This window comes from Balaenoptera acutorostrata, chromosome 10 (assembly GCF_949987535.1).
Source record: "Balaenoptera acutorostrata chromosome 10, mBalAcu1.1, whole genome shotgun sequence".
NCBI classification, from domain to species: Eukaryota; Metazoa; Chordata; class Mammalia; order Artiodactyla; family Balaenopteridae; genus Balaenoptera; species Balaenoptera acutorostrata.
Window position 1 is genome coordinate 60,717,508 of NC_080073.1, and position 20,200 is coordinate 60,737,707.

At 35.2% G+C, this 20,200-nt stretch overlaps 1 protein-coding gene across 1 annotated transcript in view; it reads right to left on the reverse strand.

The window, feature by feature from the left end:
* The window catches only part of KHDRBS2 (KH RNA binding domain containing, signal transduction associated 2), a 713,320-nt gene that overhangs the window by 478,136 nt on the left and 214,984 nt on the right, over nt 1-20,200 (reverse strand). The window contains exon 3 of the mRNA XM_007186974.2: nt 13,777-13,893. Coding sequence (XP_007187036.1) covers nt 13,777-13,893 — 117 coding nt within the window. The remainder of the gene's footprint in view (nt 1-13,776; nt 13,894-20,200) is intronic.

The window sequence follows — 20,200 nt, forward strand, 5'->3', positions numbered from 1 at the left end:
CTAACCTGTCAGCTGAGAAATGGGAAATCTGCTCTCACATCAGATGGGTGGGAGGAAAGAAGCCTTTCCGTATCCCCACTCTGCTGCACCAGCAATGAAACAGGGATCTTGCAGTATCTGTTCAAAGTCTGATGTAATCCTTTGGTGAGTATTCCCTTAGAACAATATAATTTTCTAAAGTATCAACCCTAGAGTGCAATTCTTCAGAGAAGGTTAAATTTTCTTCTGAGTTATCGAGTTTTGAAAATGCCACTGCTAATTACATGGAAATATTAGACACTTCATGAATCAATTTGGTAGAACTATTTAAACTGATGCAGATGGCTTCATTTATCTAACAAATCTAATCTCTCTGGCTAGGGAATCAGAATCTCCAATTTGCTTCTGAAATTTGGTATCCTAACTTAGGGCGTTGCTGGAAAAATATTCTCTCAAAACTTAATTTAGAAATGATTATTTCCAGAATAAAAAATGAATAATAAAAAAATCCTTTCATAGAAATAATTGTTGTTACTAATGGCAAGTAAACCACACCAAAAAATCAAAGAGTAAATATACAACCAATATATTAGGAGTACTTCTAATTTTCTAAAAAATGTATAATCCTGTGAAAAATATACTGTACTACATTAATGAAAAAGTTGATATTAGAGTCCTGTGCTTTAAGTTTTGATGAATAATTCCCAAATTTTCTACTGTGACATTATATATCCATGCAAAGACTTATATGGGAATCTTCATATCAGCCTTATTTATAATACCCCAAACTATAAACAATCTAAATTACCATCAAAAAAAGAATGGATAAACAAATTGGTGTAGCCACACAATGGAAAATTCTCAGTGATGTAAAAGAGCAAATTCTTGAGACAGGCAACAACATGGATAATCCTCAAAAAGCAGTATTTTCAGTGAAAGAATGCGGGAGCAAGTCTATATACTGTATAAATCAATTCATGAAATTCTAGGAAAAGGCTAGCTGATAGTAACAGAAAGCATATCATTGGTGACCAGAGACCAGAGGTGCAGTGGGGCCCAAAGGAAATTTTTGGTGTGACAAAAATGTTCTTTATCTTGACTGTGATAATACAAGCGTGACTACATATACATTTGTATGCTTAAAAGTAGTATATTTCCAAGTACGTAAGTTACGTCTTCATAAAAGTAAGGCAAAAAAAGTATAATGATCTAGCCCTGGTGGTTTTAATAAAACCAATGGTTAAGGAAAATGTCTGAACTAAAATGACATTTTTGGCTTATAATTTTAACAATAATTTATAGGAATGTGGAAGAAATTCTCCATTACATGGGCAGTAAAATACATTGTGATCAATTTCCTAACCTATAAAACTCTGTAAGAATGAAGAAATGAGAAACACTCTCTCCTCCTAAAAAGGAAGCTCTGGGCGCCAGATTCTGGAAGATTTCCCAGGGGAGCCCAGACTGCCCCTCATCCTCCCCTGAGGACGGGGCTAGAGCTTCCCAGTGGTGACCTCACTTTTTGCACGTGTTGTCACTAAATGCAGACGACCCACCAAACCCCAGAGTACAGGCTGCTGACTCGGCATCCCAAGCACAGCGTGTTCCTCTCTCCTTTGCACTGGAATGCACACAGGGAGTGATAAACAGGACAGAGGATGGATCGTGGCATTTTCATAAATATAGTATATCGAAACTACTCAATTTTATAGAGGCCAGATCCTGAGAAAGAACCATGTTCAAATCAATCACCTATATCCTACAGGTAATTTTATGTTATTTAAAGTAATTCGGATATATTTTCTACTTATTTATTTTGGATGTAATAGTTTAAGAAAACATAACAAAGTCCATTTTTTCCAATGATATGGTTCCTTGATACTAACATGCTAGTTACAGCAAGATACATTAATGAAATTGGTCCTCACGTTTATGTTCTCTTTTTTACATCTAGTAATTAAATATTTCCTTGTAATTTTCCAGCAGTCTCAGGCAAATTACTGTCTCTTGGGCAATGATATATCTAGGCTATAAAAATGAGTGAGTTAAACTAGTATCTGTATCTTCACTGCCAACTTTAAGACTCAATGAGCTGATGTACCATGTGCATGTGCACCTACGACACGGAAGACCGGTTATACCTCCGACCGGCTGAATGGAACTAACACGGCCTCACAGTCATCATTACATTTTTAAGGGTTGATCAAGTTTAATTATTTTGTCCCAAATTATTATGTTAAAGCCATAGAATTACCAGCAAAACATCGTTTTGCCTTACTCATTTTATGAATCTTCCTTAAGACAAATGAAAATCATAGTAAAAGTTTCCACATACTTTCTTTTGGATTATTATTGCTATTATTATTATTAAATAAAGTGTGGATAAAAAGTTTTAATCTAAAACGTATAGAATCAGAATCTTGAAAATATTAACTCAGCACAATGAGTTAATCTATATCTGCTCAGTTGATGGCTACTATCTTATTCTTTCCCATTTGTACTCCTGGATTGTAGGGGTGACTACAAATTACATAGTTAATTTAAATAGTTTTATTTAAGTAAATGCTATAATGGTGGTGGTGCTGAGGAAGTAAACATCTCTCACACATTTTAGTAATATTCAAGAAAACAGAAATGAGAGTTGTTCAGGATTCAAATGCTGGAGAAATTATTCTGACTTTTCAATTATTTTGGTTTAAAAATGATTTTTAAAGGTAGTTAAATGAAAAGAAGAAAATTAAGAAAGACTGGGGAAAACATTCAAAATGCTTTAGAAGTGCCAAATGATGGAAATAAAATATTTTTCAAAATATGCAAACATAAAAAAGGGAAGAGAAAAAGAGAAAACAATAAGCCTACTATTGAGAAAGAGGAAGCAGGAAATAGAGGGCATTATAAGCTTAGAAATGTAAATATTAAAGCTTTTGGAGACATTCCAAATTCTTTTAATCATGGGTCATGTTTTGTTTCCTTTTTTTTAAACCCAGTAGCAATGCTAGAATTGTAGATGTTAACAATTATATTCATATAGGTTAGGGGTGCCTCCTCTGGTGTAAACCACAGGGAAGAACACGGGCACACCAGTTTACAGTCTATCTCAAAACTCTGACCTCAAAAAGCAACAAAATTAAACATTAGTATTTTCAAAGTTTAAGCAAATGCTCCATTTGACCAAAAAATATACAAAGCAATACATATCTTTGCAGATAACATTTAAAAAATAAATACATTTACAAGGAGCGTAGGTGATTTGTGATAATTAGATATTAAGAAAAATTACATGAAAGTGTTTCATTTATTGACATTAGGTATGCTTGCTCCTGAAACTAGCTTAAGTGCTGGTGACAGAGAATGTCTTGTGACTGCATCCCTGCAAGTGTACAAAACATTGTCTTGGCTGCAAAAAGTCCATGGTACAATTGATTGTGTTCATAGCAAAATATTGTGAAATAAAATTCATATTTTATGGCAAGACAAGAAAAATTTAAACATAAAAAATGTTCTCTGCCCTTTGGTCTCCTCTCTCCCCTGTACTGTGCATTGTATATCTACATTAGGCATTGACCAGATCTCCCCCATCAGCAGAAATACCTGCTCAACCATAAAGAACAACATTTTCCCAGCACCAAAGAGACAACTGAAAATATAATATTCCTTCTTAGGTTTGTGGTGTGACCCACCACAATAATGCTTAGACCTGAATTGTGTGTACTCTGTCAATAATATGTCATTTAATGTACAACCCTCTGTCTCAGAAACCTAATATAACTGTGTTTTGACCTCTAATGGGCGGAACAGTTCTTGGAGCTTTCGGAGATGCTGTCCCTGGGTTATAATTCTCAATTTGGCACTAATAAAATTTTCCATTTCTTTCTTATATTGATTGATTAATTTTTCATCAACAATATATAATTTCTTTTGTATCTTGGCATTTCATTTTCCTTAGTCTTTTTGACTTCCTTAGACTTTTTGAACCGATACACACAGGAGACAAAAGTGAGCTCAGGAATGTTGTTATTCGTTAGACTGAGGAGCTGTTGACTTCTTTGTCTTTCTGTGGGCTCTATCGCATCAGTAACTACAGCCAGAAAACAGAGCTCTCTACCATTTTATTGTTCAAACAAGTTTTCTGGTATTCATGACAATTCTACTCAGATAAGGAATAGTCAGATATTTATGACTGATAAAATTACTGTTCAACTTTTGAATGACTTAGGAAGTTCAAAAAGTAACAAGGAGAAAGAATACTAAGTCAAATAAACATCACAGCAACTAATGAAATTCAGAACCTGAATTAGTGCCAATAGTGCACTTAAGTGCAGCATGTCTCTCTAGCATGCCCACTCTGGGCCCATTATCCTCTCAACTCTATCTCCAGATTCCCCAAGCTGTGCTAGAACAAGTTGTCCAAGTTTCTCTTCAAAGAAAATGGCTTGTATTGGGGTCAAGTTTCAATAACTTAAAACAAACATTTAACAGCATCTTTCTAAAAACATGCAAATAACAACAACAACCTTTTCATCAAAGGCTTTTCTAAGAGGTTAAATACATAAAATTAAAAATGTGTTATGTCTTACAATGAGCAAAATAAAACTATTTAGGAAATTTTTCTTTCTTATATCCAATTTTATTAAAACAGTGATATATTCATCTGGGTCTACTACCTTGGTTACTAGGTATGTGGGCAAAGCAAAGATAGGGTCCAATGTGAAAAAGTAAAGTGAATATTGATATTTAAAATATATTTATACATATAACAAAAAAACCAGTTTACCCATTTCTCACCATACAGGGAGATAGATCACTAAATATATAATATATATATAGCACTAAATAATATAAAGTATACTAATAATATATAAATGTATACCAGTACACAGAATCACCCTAGGATTCTGCTGAGAAATTCTTATCTAATATAGGAAATTAGTAAAAAAGAAATAACATCAAAGGGTACAGATATTGCAGATAATCATAATGATGCATAATGATGCATCCATTTGCATAACTTGATCCCATGTCTAAATTCTACCATTTATAAAAAATATAGGAAATGAATGAGAAAGCAACAAACTCGGTTAAGGTTCTCAGCACAAAAAATGTCAATGGTCCTTTTCTTGGCTAAGACAAATCTTCAATGATTCAACTTGGTCAAAAGAGGGACTAAGAAAGAAAACTGTCCCAATCTTGGTCTGGGGCAATACTTTCAGTAGGGTGCAATTTACTTCCCCTTCTGAGAACCATCTAGCATCACTGATAAAATGCCAGAGCACTTGCTTTGTCAGGTTGTAATAAAATTAAGAAGGCTTACAGAGAAATTAGAATTACCTACCCAATTAACTTTATCTGGTTTTATTAAACCAGATATTCAAAAGTGCAAAGGCCTTAAACCAGCTTTATGACTAGCCTAATAGTTTTTAACTAGAACATTCTGTTTTTGTGTCTGGTCCCTCATAAAATGCCCCTACCAAGAAGAAATCACTAAATTGGCTTTCTTGGAAGCCTTTTCCTTTACTGGCAACTTTGAGATAAAACACTAATATGCTTGAACAAATTCAAAATAAATTGCAAGTAAAAGCAAACAAAACAAAGAAAAAGATAAAAAAAAAAAACAAAACAGGCGAAAAACCAAACAAACAAACCCACACAAAAACTCAGAAATTATCAAAGTCTGTAATAATTGCCATGAGAGGACAGTAGAAACACAACAAGAGAACAAATCTGGTATTTGGAAAATGGCTAACAGAGTTGAAAATCATTTAATTTTATATATAAAGTAGTACGAATGTGTTGCAGTTATCTAGTGTTGCATAACTAACCATTTTATTTTTGTGCATGGATTCTGTGGGTGAGGGATTTAGACAGAGCACAACGGGGATAACTTGTATCTGCTTCCAGATTCTGGGGCTGCAGACAGGAGGACTCGGGCCGCAGTGACCGCTGCCGTCATCTGTTGGGCGCCTTATGTGCACCTCCAGGGCCTGGACCACGATGAGGCAAAGGCTGAGCTCCTCTGGGACTTCCCACTGGCACCTGCAAGGCAGACTCAGGATTGTCAGCATCCTCACCAGGCAGCTTAGAGCTCCAAGAGGGGGTGTTCTTGCAAATGAGGTGGGTGGAGCACTGAATCCCCTTCCGCTCAGAAATCCGGATACAACCCCTCCTCTGTGGTTACAAGCAGGTCACTAAAACACCCAGACTCAAGGGGAAGCAAATTAGACCCTATGCATCTCTCTCTAAAAGCAGTGTCAAAGATTTTGCAGCCATCTTTAGAACAGCCACAGAATGTGGAATTTTAAATATTCCCTTTCTATATGGAGTAAATCTCATTTGAATTTTGGTTGTAATATTTTGAGGTGGAGAGTACAGCTCAAGACAAAAAGATAGGCCTTCCTCAGTAGTAGAAAACATACATATCATTATAATTCTGGTTTATAAAATGTGAAATGTCTAGAAATTTCTCCATCTTCATACATTCTATTTTTAAATAGCTTAATACATTTTTAAAAATCCTGCAGCATGGTGTGAGAAATTTTGATTCTGTGATTCCCTCATTTCACTCCTCGTGGGAAGCAAGTGTTGTCCCAATAACAAGTGACAAGTGACAATGGAGGGAAAATGACTGCACTAGTAACATTAAAAATGTATAATCCTTGGTTTATGGCTGAGACGTTAGGTCCTTGAAAGTTTTCAAATAGCAGGTCTTAACTACAAAAATTATAAAATAAATCTATAAATTGGTCTAGTTGTGAATAAAGTTAGCCTAGATGAAATTAACAATTCAAAATAATATATAACTTTGATTCACAGTACATAAAACATCACCACATCAGGCTCTGTCATTCCAGGGTGGACAAAGAATGTCACCTGCCATATCAGTAAACAAAGGATGTGCGGCCATCAAGCCATCAGCCACTGCAGCCGCTCCCGACTGTGCATCCTGATGGGACTCAGGATGGAAAAAACAGGATATTGGCCCTAGATAGTTAAGGTGCATATCAAAGGAATAATTTCATTGAGCCCAGACTCTTGTATCTTTCCATACATAGACGATTGATAAATTCATTAACTTGAGAGGTCTGGTTTTACTTTAGTTAACAGTAATCTTTTGATGTTCCAACTACCTGGTTTTTGTTGCAAAAACTCCCACATAGCCTGGCTCCTCCCTTACCTCTTCAGAATGGTCCCTCAGAGATGTCTGAAAGGCTGACTCCTTGGCTTAAGTCCTCAGTTTGTCCACTGAATAAAGCATAATTCTCAACTTTTAGGTTGTGCAATTTTTTTTTCAGTCAATAACAGCTTATGAAGAATTGAACCTGGACAGATTTATGGCTTCTTTTTTCATTCCAAGGTCAAAGCACAGTACAGTGAATGACAGACTACTTATATATAAGAGAGTTGAAGATGTTAATATGAAAATATTATTTCTCACTAACATCATGATACAGTTCACTCTTCAACTCAAATCTAACTATTTTAATTGTTTGGTCACTTGGAATCCAAAATAGGTTGAAATAACCTTGTATTGGTTACCATTGAAACACAAGTTTCATTGCGTCCTCACAAAATAGGTATTTGTAATACAATGTTCCTTCTCACATATGCTACTGTTCAGGGGAGGCTTTTAGTCTGGTTCTCCAACTTCTCAGAATTCAGATCAGAGAAACAGAAGAATGCAGAGAATAAATACAAAATAAAATTGCACCTATCTATAACTTATGATACATTCCTTGTCCTTCACACACTCAAGTGATATTTAAGCAAAGTATGCATATTCCTCTATCTCTGTTCGGAAGCCAAGATGGGCTAGGCATTCTTTTCTGCAGGATGGAGGCTGAGAAAGAAATGTTGTTGATTTACTGTGCAGTTTATTAGGGGCAGAGCTAAAATTAAAATCAGAGTGGGGGCAGAGCTAAAATTAAAATCAGAGTGTCCAGACTCTTGATTTTGTGGGATTACAAACTGCTTTGTTGTTGGGGATATTACCAAGTTGAAAGAGGAGTTTACAGTCCCAGCCTGGCTGACAAGCAGTGAGCATGGTGTCACCCCTGTACTGTAGGATTTGAGGTTTGATGTGAGGCTCAGCCCAGAAGCCAAACAGGGGAAGGGCACTGGGCCCGGGGTTCGCACCCACATTGCCCACCAGGCAAGCAGCACCACTTTGAAGGTTTTAGTTGATTTTATTGTTGATGAAAATCAATCTTGCCGTGAAATCCAAAAGGATTTACTAAAGTAGCCATCACCAAACACAGAAGATAGAGTATAAAATAGAAACTGCTCATGGTATTAGCACATCAAAGAGAGAAATGTTTGCCTTCAGAATGATCACACATTTTCAAATAAAACTCTACCAAACAGCACTTCACTTTAAAAATATAATCACTAGCATGTTTTAAGACCACACCCCGTAATTTCAACAAAGCTTATTAATAAAAATGCCAAAATATCTTTCATTACAACAAAATTTATTGGCAACCTGGTCATTTGTGATTTCCACTTAAGGACACTGAATACCTATGCAAGAAATTTGCTTTCCTCCTGTTTCCTCACTTACCTGCATGTGTTCAGGCTTTGATTTTCCTTAACCTCTCCTAACCGTTTTTCCTGGCGATAACATGTTTGTTTCTCACTCTTTTCAAAGATAAGCGTTTAGAACCACTGCCTCCTCTGTTCTCCCTCAACAATCTCTGCCATCAGTATCACTAAAAATAGCAGCACTTTATCCAAAGCACCATGGTTCCCCTCAAGATTTCACAGAAGCAACTGCTGGTGAGGCTGGAAGCCATGTGGTTACTGAGAACAGGCCATATGCTGCTTGGAGGACTCAGACTTCAAAGAAATTTCTGAACTGCCAGTTAATTTCCTGAAGTATTTTGAAATATTGCAAACACACTGTATATTTTTACTTTCTAGGTTTCTCTGAGAATACCTTTTATCATCACAATTGAAAAGTTATCTTCTATTCAAGAATTCCTGGATTTTTTTTTTTTTTTTTTTTATAATGTGAGTTGACATATTCTGGGATCTGACCAGTATGGGAATGAAATATAAGGTAGGGTTTTGCTACTGGATATTACTGCATTTTGTTTTGTTTTGGTTTTTGTTTCCTTCCTCTGCTTATAGAGTTATTGGCTAGGTGTAACTAAAGTAAAATGAGTGTTTCTCTGCCAGAGTCAAAAACAAAATAACACAAATAAAAACATTAAACTTGTTAGAATATTCTTACTACACTAGACCACAAGAACTGTTTTCCATATCATTCTTTCCACCTACTAATTCAAAGATTTATACTTTCTTAAGTTTTTTTTTTTTTTTAAGGAAGTGTTAGATCAGGATGTTTAATTTAATTAAAAGTTCTGTGAAGGCTTGAGTCATGTCTAATATTATCTTCTATGAAGCCTAATATTTCACCTGTAGTTGAGCGTGCAGCAGAGATGGAAGAAATATTCTTGCATAGTTATTTTGTCCTGACTTAGGTAACTATCCAAATATCTCCTTTTATCATAAAGAAAAGCTCAAGTTTAAGACATACATTGTGTAGCACCTTAACAGCATAACCAATACAGAAAAACGATCTGCATTATTTCCTAGAAAGTTGAGGCAAGCTAGTCACTGCAAACAAGGCTATTAAACAAACACATTTGTCTACAAAGGCAGGTCCCTGACGCTGGGCCTGAGGGGCAGGTTGTGGGCCCAGGCTTTGCTGGTGGGTGCAGAAGGGGCACCTAGTGATGCTTCAGGCATTTATTATTTTTTTTCATTCAATAGAATGTGAAAAACAGACTTGCAGTTTTGTGTTGATCTCCTTAATGCCTGCTGATATAAACTTTAAATAAACACAACTAACCTTTGTAGGCTTGAGCTACCAAGTACCACTCAATTGAATATGTGCTGTTTTTCATTTCCTATTTCTATGAGATTTGCTTTTGAACAAACACAAGACAAAAAGAGAAGGTATCCTTAAATCTTGAGACTCCATGGCTCATAGCGTATTCACTGGGGCCCTAAAAGTCAGCAAAGGTATCTCTCTTATTCTTTCAATCTCTCTCTCTCTCTCTTTCTCTGTATATGTGTTTATATTGTACTTCATATATAGGTAAGTATATAAATGCCATACATGTAGGTAAATAAATAATACATATATATTTCATTCATATATATATACACACCTGTGTGTATAAATATACACATACATTTACATATTTGTACATGTGTGTTTGGACAACTATATTTCAATGCCTATTAGACATTCACATAGACATGTTGAGTGTGTAGTTGAACACATGAATCTAGAACCTGCGGGAGGACTGGGAGCTGGATGTACACAGATTGAATGAGATCATGAAGGGAAGAAAGAAGTCTGAACACCAAGTCCTGGGCTTGGAGGTCTGCAGGAAGAAGAGGATCCAGTCACAGGAACTGAGGAGGAGACAATGAAGAATGAATGAGAGTGGACCTGCACTGTTGGTGGGAATGTAAATTGGTGCAGCCACTATGGAAAACAGTATGGTGTTTCTTCAAAACATTAAAAATAGAACTATCATATGATGCAGGAATTCCACTCCTGGGTATTTTTCCAAAGAAAACAAAAACACTAATTCAAAAATATACATGCACCTTAATGTTCATAGCAGCATTATTGAGCAACAGCCAAGATATGGGAAGCAACCTAAGTGCTCATCAATAGATGAATAGATAAAGATGTGGTATATAGATATAGCTATAGATATATAGTGTAATATTACTCAGCTATTAAAAAAATGAAATCTTGCCATTTGTAACAACATGGATGGACCTAGAGGGTATTATGCTAAGTAAAATAGAGATAGACAAATACCATATGATTTCACTTACATATGGAATATAAAAATCAAAACAAATGAACAAACATAACAAACAGAAACAGAGTCATAGATACAGAGAACAAACAGGCAGATGCCAGAGAGCAGGGAGGGGAGAGTGGAGAGAAATAGGTGAGGGAGATAAAGAGGCACAAACTTCCAGTTATAAAATAAATGAGTCACAGGTATGAAATGTACAGTGTGGCGAATATAGTCAATAATTATGTCACATCTTTGTGTGGTGACAGATGGTAACTTATTGTTGTGATCATTTTGAAATGTATAGAAATATGGAATTTCTATGTTGTGTCCCAGGAACTAACAGTGTTTCAGGTCAATTATACTTCAGAAACAAACAAAACAAACACCTAGAAAAATAGATCAGATTTGTGGTTACCAGAGGCATGGGGTTGGGGGAGGGAGAACTGTAGGAAGGTGGTCATAGGTACAGACTCCCAGTTGTAAGACAAATAAGTACTCAGGATGAAATGTTCAACATGATGACTGTAGCTAATAACACTGCTGTATGATACATAGGAATGTGAAGAGCATTAATCCTAAGAGTTCTCACCACAAGGAAAAAATAATTTTTCTTTATCTCCTCTTTTATATCTATGAGATGATGAATGCTCACTTAACTTATTGTGATCATTATTCCATGATGTATGTAAGTCAAATCATTATCCTGTACAACTTAAACTTATACAGTCTTGTATGTCAACTGTATCTCAATAAAACTGAAAGGGGAAAAAAAAAAGGCAAGATTAGGAGATTTTAAAAAGAAGTGATACAATTAGCCAATAAATGCATGCAATAGTCAACGTTATTAATAAATTAAAATTTTAAATTTAAAAAAAGGATGGATGAGAGCAACTGATTGCAAATAACATTCTCAAATAATTTTTCTATGAAGGCCAGCAAAGAAATTGGGTGGTAACTAAATGGGAATAAGTATGGTTATAAACAAAAATATGGCTACAGTTGCCAGGATAGTTATAAAGACACAGATTCTCCTTCAGAGCCATCACACTTGCATTCTCTCTCATTCTGATTTTTCTTGGGTTGGTTCCTTCTCATAATCAGTTCTCTACTTAATCATCATACCAAACCACTACTCCCATCATTAACCTCTTTTCCCTTCCTCTGTTTTATTTTAATCCATAACAATTATCAACGCCTGAAAGTAGAAAATTTATTTATTCACTTATTTATTGTCTGTCTCTCCCACTGGAATGCAAACTCCAGGAGGAAATTTTTTTTCTCACAATCATTACTGTGAACTAGAACTGCAGTGACACATAGTGTGACACATAATGTATTATTTGTAAATAATTACAAATATTTTTGTAATTAATGCAGGAATATATGCCTGTGTCACTCTATAAATACACACAGACACACATATACACTTCCACTGCAGAACCAGATGAGTTTTACTTATTTGCTAGAAATATAAAATCACATAAAATATTCCTTTCTGTTCAGGTCACATGGCAGAGAAGCAAAATAGCAGCATAGCAATAAAAGTTTTACCTAGGATTTATTTTTATTTTAAGCAAGTGTTTACTAAGGTAAATTTTTTCACACCCGTGTCTGTGGTTTTATTTCAGCCATGTTGTCCTTAGCAGTTAAAGTCTTATCTACATTCTAAAAAGCATATTTTATAGTGGAATACATTATTATTGATGTTGTTGCTATTAAATGTTTTCATTTTTTAAAGGAGCAATGATAATACTCAAAGCAGAAACAAACACGATGGATCACCCAAAAAGTAATCAATATAGAAACAGGACTTTAATTAACGGGTAATATCAGTAAATTAAACCTAATGGAAACTTAATAGAACCAAATTTTTTTCTTGCTAGATTTTCAAATACTTATGCTGATACCTAACATGCTCACAGGAAAAAAAGAATCCAATATGAACAGGAAAAAATGTCCAAATACACGGGAATGAAAAATATACACCTATTTGCTTTAAAAAAAATATGGAGAGACTACACAGTGACTCTGGGTATGCAAAGCTGACTAGGATATTTCTCTGGCCCATGGAAGCTAACAGTTTAATGAGAGAAACAGCAAATTTCAGTAAAATATGTTTTATGTTTTATGGTTAAGTAAGCCTATCACAAGGGTTCAGAAGACCCTGCCTAATCTAAATCTTAAAGAATGTGTGAGAGAATAAAAGCATGAAAAATGAAGTTTCTGTTGTAAGTCTTTGAGATATCTGGAGAACATATAACAAAAAAAAAAAATTAAAGCATATATGAAAGTACAGACATAGATATTTTTTGAATAAATCTCTATAAATAGTTATTTTAACACAGAATACTAACACAGAGAAAATTGCTATCACTTTATAAAATGGGAAAATGATATAGTTCAGATGCAAAATAAATCACCTCAAATATCCAAGTTGATAATAGTTTTTAGCTTATTTTTCTTTGGGGATCAGGTGAGTTGTTTAATATCACTGAAGCATTTCAAAAAATAAGTGAAATTCTCTTAGATTTGCAGATAAGTATTTGAAATTGCTTTAGGTAAGAGGATCTGAGTGAAATAGAGCAGAGAGATAAAATGAGGGAATGATACAGTGGATGGGATCAGGCGATACAGCTGAAGAAAGAACAGGAATCCAGTCAAGGAATTAAGGAAAATGAGCACACACGTATAGAAACATCCTACGGAGGACACAGAAAAAAATGAAAAGATTTGACAGCAACCTACACAGAGGACTGAAAAGAATAAAAATACAGAATTACATGTTTTGGGAGAAAAAGACCAGTAATTGATTTTTATGAAAATAGAGGAGACATCAGAAAGTGCAACAGAGTAGTCCCAAAGGGTAAAATTCATGGGAAATAATTGGAGGACAGCTCATATGTGCTTGTAAATGTGGCCATCCTGTTACAGGTAACTCCCTGTGTGTGTTAAGTATCAAATTCAAAGTTCATACCTTTGCTTTATCTCTCATTGATCCTTTGCCCAGGATAGACATTTTAGCACCTGTTTCTTCCTGTAGCCTCTTCAAGGAGTTTCCTCTTGGTCCAAGCAATTTCCCCACAAAATTGAACTAGGAAACAAAATCAATAGAATGTCTGTTTTAAGTAGAGAAAAGTAATAATTTACACCAAGCATAACTGATGGGCTATGGGTTTTTCAATCTTTACCATGGAGAAGAAAGTTATGCCATTCACATACCCAAACACACACACACACAGAGAAAACCATCTCAGACCTCTAAGATCAGATCCACTTTTAAAAAGACATTTCTTTCCAAAGGAATGCCAAAGTCAGCAATATTTTGAACACATCATTTACTCATATAATCACATAGATAAATAAATTACTCAAGAATGAAATTAGGAAGAAGCACTAGGGTTTACAAAATTTTTAAAGGCTTTTTCTCTCCAATCAGATTATTGAAATAAAAAACAATTTTAACATGTCTATGCACATTCAAAATTGCAAAAGTTAATATTTTAAATTTTTTTAAAAGGAAAATTTAATTTTTATGTTTGATAAGTATTGTCTATGCCCATAACATTCCATTCCAAATTTCATGATTGGAAATAAAGAGATTCAACTGTTCTTCAATCTTACCTTCTCTATGTTAAAGAGTTGTTCTAAGCATCAGCAGATAAAAGATGTGAACACATACAGAAAAGTTTAAAATGCTAGATAGAGTATATATACAAAACTGTTTGCCTAAATGGAAAATTCTGGGGGTGGGGGAACCTATCTAATTTGTTTAATAATCCTAAAATATGGTTAAAAACAAGGGAACTAAAAACAATTATCAGAGTATGTTGCCAGCTACTAAAGGAACAGCACCATACCAAATGACTCAGGCAATCACTCACTCATTAATTTTAAAAATACAAAAGGCTTAAATTGCACTAAAAACTATGTTGGGCACATGAAACAGAGAAAAGTAAAATTAGGTAACTGTCTTCTAAATCAGAGTTATTCTATTTTTTAAACCCGTGATCCCAGAGTAAGCAATAAACCACATTTAATGGTAAAAGATTAAATGTTTTTCCCCTAAATCCAGGATAAAGTCAAGATACCTGTTCTTACCACATCTATTCAGTGCTGTACTGGAGTGTGGATTGCCATATCTATAGGCAAGTAAGGTAAACAGAACAATATAAAGTTCAGAAAGACCATGCTTAGATGGTCAAACTGATTTTCAACAAAAGTGCCACATACATAATAAAGGCCACATATGACAAACCCACACCTAATAACATCATATTTAAAGGTGAAAAGCTGAAATCATTCCCTCTAAGATCAGGATGCCCACTCTCACCACTTTTATTCAACCTAGTTTTGGAAGTCCCAGCCACAGCAACCAGAGAAGAAAAGGAAATAGAAAGAATCCAAATTGGAAAGGAAAAAGTAAAACTGTCACTGTTTCCAGATGACATGATACTATACATAGAAAATCCTAAAGATGCCACCAGAAAACTACTAGAGCTCAACAATGAATTCCATAAAGTTAAAGGGCAACAAAATTAATATACAGAAATCTTTGCATTTCTATACACTAGCAATGAAATATCAGAAAGAGAAATTAAGGGAACAATCCCATTTACCATTGCATTCTTCCTGGTTCAGTCTTGGGAGATTGTACACAACTCTGTTGTGGTTTAAGCCACTAAGTTTGTGGTAATTGTTACAGCAACAGTAGAAAACTAATATACTAAGGAAAGAAGAAACTGTCTAATGTAGAGCATAACAGCCTCTCCATAACAAGAACAGTGAAATTGCTTTGTACACCATAGCAAAAAAATAAATACAGATGGATTATAGACTTAGGTCTGAAAGGCAAATTTTAGAATTTCCTTATAAGAGACATTATAAGGAAATAATGTCTAAGAGTTCTAAAACAAGATGTAAATATATGCTAAGAGTAAAATAAAAGCTTGATTAAATTAAGAATATCTGTTCATTAAAATATACCATAAGAAAGGCAAAAAATATAAGTCACAAATTTGGAGACTATTTACATTATGTTAACAATAAATCATTAGTTTACAATCCTAAGTATAAAACTGTAAGGAAAAGACAAACAAAAGATAATAGATATAATCATGAAGAAGGAAGAGAACGGCCAGAGAAAAAGTGTGAATATTCAACCTTATTAACAGTTAAACAAAAATCAAATTAAGACCACAGTGAAATCTCATTTTACACACACTATGGTGGTAGAAATAAGGAGTCAGAAACCAAACACTGACCAGAATGTGGAGCCACAGAGACTCATATACATTGCTTGTAGGACTGTGAGTAAGTACAACCCTGCTGGCATCATCCTGTAAATCTGTAAATGCATTTAACCCATGCCTCAGCATACCCATTCCCAGGTATATTCTCTAGAGAAATCTTAGCATGTGTACAAGAACGTTCAAAGTCTCAAGGCTTGTAGGAACAAAAATAACTGGGGAAAAACATCAATTCAGTGGTGATGTGCCCTCACCTGGACACCACACCAACACGTGTCCACACCTCAGACACGTGCACAGGATTCCTTACGATGTGCTTCCTTTGGTGCTGGATTCTGCCAATGACAGAAGGTTGCATGAGATTTAGAAGGTGAACATGAACTGCAGTCCATTACTCCTGGCAAATCATGGCGGTCAGACATGGCTGCTTACTGACCTCCACATGAGTCCTACTCTGTTGATACGGCAGCCCCACAGACCGCTGCACAGGCCCAGTTCCAGGTCCTGGCAGGCGTGGGGCTCAGATCTTCACGTCCCCTGGTGGCAGCCTTCCTAATGTCCCTTCCCTCGTCTTCCAAGAGTCATGTCAGTCCTGAATTACACATTATAACTATTATGTAGAGAGTGGATTCTATTTTCCCATCAGAACAATGACTGATACAAATGAATAAGTACATTGTCACATACCCATAGTGGAATATTTACAGCAGTGAACATAAATTACCCATAACTATATGAAATCTCATGAACAAATTCTAGAAATAAAACTTTGAGTGAAAAATTCAAGCTCTAGACATATGACACTGTTTTTATAAAACTCAACAAGCAAAGTTCAATAATATTTTAATTATGAATATATGCATGAGTAGTACATCCAATTTTTAAATAACAGGTGTAATAATAAACACAAACTTCAAGATCTTAGTAACTCTGGGAATGGATAGTAGGGAATGTGATCAAAGGGAAACAAACAGGTCGTGTCAAAGCAATAGGTAATATTTTAGACTGTAACTTAGAGGTTCAGGAGTGTTCATTTTATTTTTTCACACTCTACTCGAAAATTATACATATACTTTGAATCCATTGACTATTGTATAACTTTTAAATGAAATCAAATAGAGCAATCCAGTTGAGTAAAATTTGATTGAACTTCTAGTACTCTGTTACAGAACCTTCTTGTCCCTTTGCAGGTAGTAGCAAAACTTCAAATTCAAAAATACCAAAGCACTCAAAGTGATGTCTCCATTGGGATGCTGTTGACTCTGAAAGGAAGAGGTAGCATTTCAGGCAGTCTTGGCTGAAGACAGGTTATTGACAAAATATATACATAGTCCCAACTCTCAGAAGTTTGTCCTCTGCATTGATTATTGTGACACATTTTTCAACATCTCTTTCAATACAGTAGCTTTATTTTTAACCAATGTCCAATTTGAAACCAAATTGTCCTGAAGCTGTAAGAGAGACATCCCCTTTAATTCTTTCACAAACTCTACTTTTTGGAATAGAACACAAACATCCAACAGAATGAATATGTTGTATAATCAGGGGTTTAATTTCACAAACTAACAGAAAATATGTTTCTTGATTAACATTAATTATGTAACTTTTTAAAGCAATCAGTTCTTCTTTTAATGTGTTTTTATAATTTATAAATGTACAATCTACCATTTGCTTTTGGTAAAAAGTATTTTTTTTTTTTAATCATAGATGAAATTTCCTGAAGTGATTTCATCTCTTCCCTAATATCTGGGGTTTTTAGAGCCAACACTGGGGACTGGCTCAGAGGACTTCTTTTAATACACAACTATTATTTGGATAAGTAAAAATGCCCCAACATCAGTGAATATGTAGAGCACAATGCTTACAAGCGTGGTTCTGAAGCCCGATTTCGTGGGTTTGTAAATTCACTAGCTGTACCAATTTGGCTATATTGCTTACATTCCCCTAAGCTTCATTTTTCTTATCTGTAAATAGAGATAATAAAAATAATAATACATGCACAATAAGAGCTAGACAAATATAGGCTATTATTATGTTATTATTGTTTTGGTAGATTGTAATTGTACCTGACACCTCTAGTGAAGTTTGACTTTGGTAATCCTTAATTCTTTTATTATTTTTATATTGTCAGTATTTTATTTTTTTGTATTTATTATGTATTATATTGTTTTAACTATTGATCTCTATTACTTGCTACAATCAATCTTTTTTGAAGGTTCACCATGTACCAAGCACACTCTGCTGAGTCCCCCACGTGGATGAGCTCATAGCGCATGCACGTGGGGTGGCAAGAAGGGGCTGCCTACACCACAACCAGGGCGCCTCCCTCCAAACTCCCACAAAGAACACTGCCAGCCCACCTCTCTCCCTCTTCCTTGTTCAAGTGGACTTGTTTTCAGGAAAGACTGGGCACCATTTCTGTTCGAGATTTTAACACATCAGAAGTAATCGTGAAGCTGATCACATATTTTTGAACTTGCGCTTAGGTTTTGGAAATTTATTTTTACATTAGTTCTGAAAATAGCCAGTAGAAGAGTTGTGTTCTGACAAGACATTGTCATTCCTCTGCTTTCAGTCTATGTGCAGTCCCCCTTCAAACAAAGCCAAGTGACATAATCATGACAGGTGTATGGTCAGTTCGCTGACAACAGTTGGTCCTAACCTTTTTGTTAGAGCAAATCTCTTTTGTACACAGAAAATAACTCAAGAACTACACAACAGTGCCTTCAATATTTAGCCGCAATTTGGTAACTTGGGAATCTCTAGAGTCTTAAGACTCAGTAGAGTGAACACTCAATAGTGTTTTCAGTATGTAAAATATCTTCAAATGGGCTTCCCTGGTGGTGCAGTGGTTAGGAATCCACCTGCCAATGCAGGGGACACGGGTTCGTGCCCCGGTCCGGGAAGATCCCACATGCCGCTCAGCGGCTAGGCCCGTGAGCCACAACTACTGAGCCTGCGCTTCTGGAGCCTGTGCTCCGCAACAAGAGAGGCTGCGATAGTGAGTGGCCCGTGCACCGCGATGAAGAGTGACCCCCGCTTGCCACAACTGGAGAAAGCCCTCACACAGAAACGAAGACCCAACATAGCCAAAAATAAATAAATAAATAAATAAATTTATTTTTAAAAAAAATCTTCAAATAATTTCAAAGTATTTTATCCACATGTGTTTTAAGAAAATTAAATTTGTGTATGTAATATTCATTTATGATTAATGTTGAAGTCATTAAGCTGTTGTTTTGTAATAATTTTATATTCAAAAATTCTTTTGAGCATTTTAATCAGATTTTTTTTCCAAAAGCAAAAATTTAAACTGTGTCGAGTAAAATTAATAGAAAGAACATAATTTGGGGCAAAGCAAGTGTTTATCATAAAACTAGGGACACTTTAAGAAAAATATTTTAGGAACATTTTTAACAGAGTGAATCCAAGAACAGTTTTAAATCAGGTGAATATAAATTTAATAATATTGGGCATACATATTTCAAAATTTACTAATTCAACCAGGATACCCTAGAATGTCTTATCTATAGACTCCCATTTACTCTTTCCTTATTATTAATATATTTCCTCATGATTAATAATATCTGACCAATACTTGGATGAAATAAACCTGTTCACAAGTGGCATTTTTCTAGTCACCTGTTTATAAACTAATTCCAGCAACTCCATTCCTTCTCAACTAGGAGAGGTGTTGCACCTCATCTAGTTTTCCCCTTTGTGGGCACCATGCCTACACCTGCTTTGTTACAAAGGGCAGTGCTGGCCATATGGCCACTTGTGAAGAGTCTCCTGATGCCACCCCTGCTCCTTCTTCTTCTTTCATAGGACACAGCTGGACTTGAATGCCCTCACCTCCTGATCCTCAAATTCCTCTTGTCCTCATCTGTTCATACCTCAACACTATTTTTATCTCCATCCTAATCCTGATTTGGGGATGAATCCCCTTCTTAACTGGTGAGACTTCACAGAGCTGCTGTTCTGCGCTTTGGGAACTCAGCATTAAATCAGTGTTTAGTAGTCCATCCTTGTGCTTGCTGCTGTTAAAAAAAAGTAAAACAATTGGGGGCAGACTGCACAAAGAGAGATAACAGTTGCAGATCAAAAAATAGCCTTCTTGTATAAATAGACAGGAAGAGACAACATTTCAGG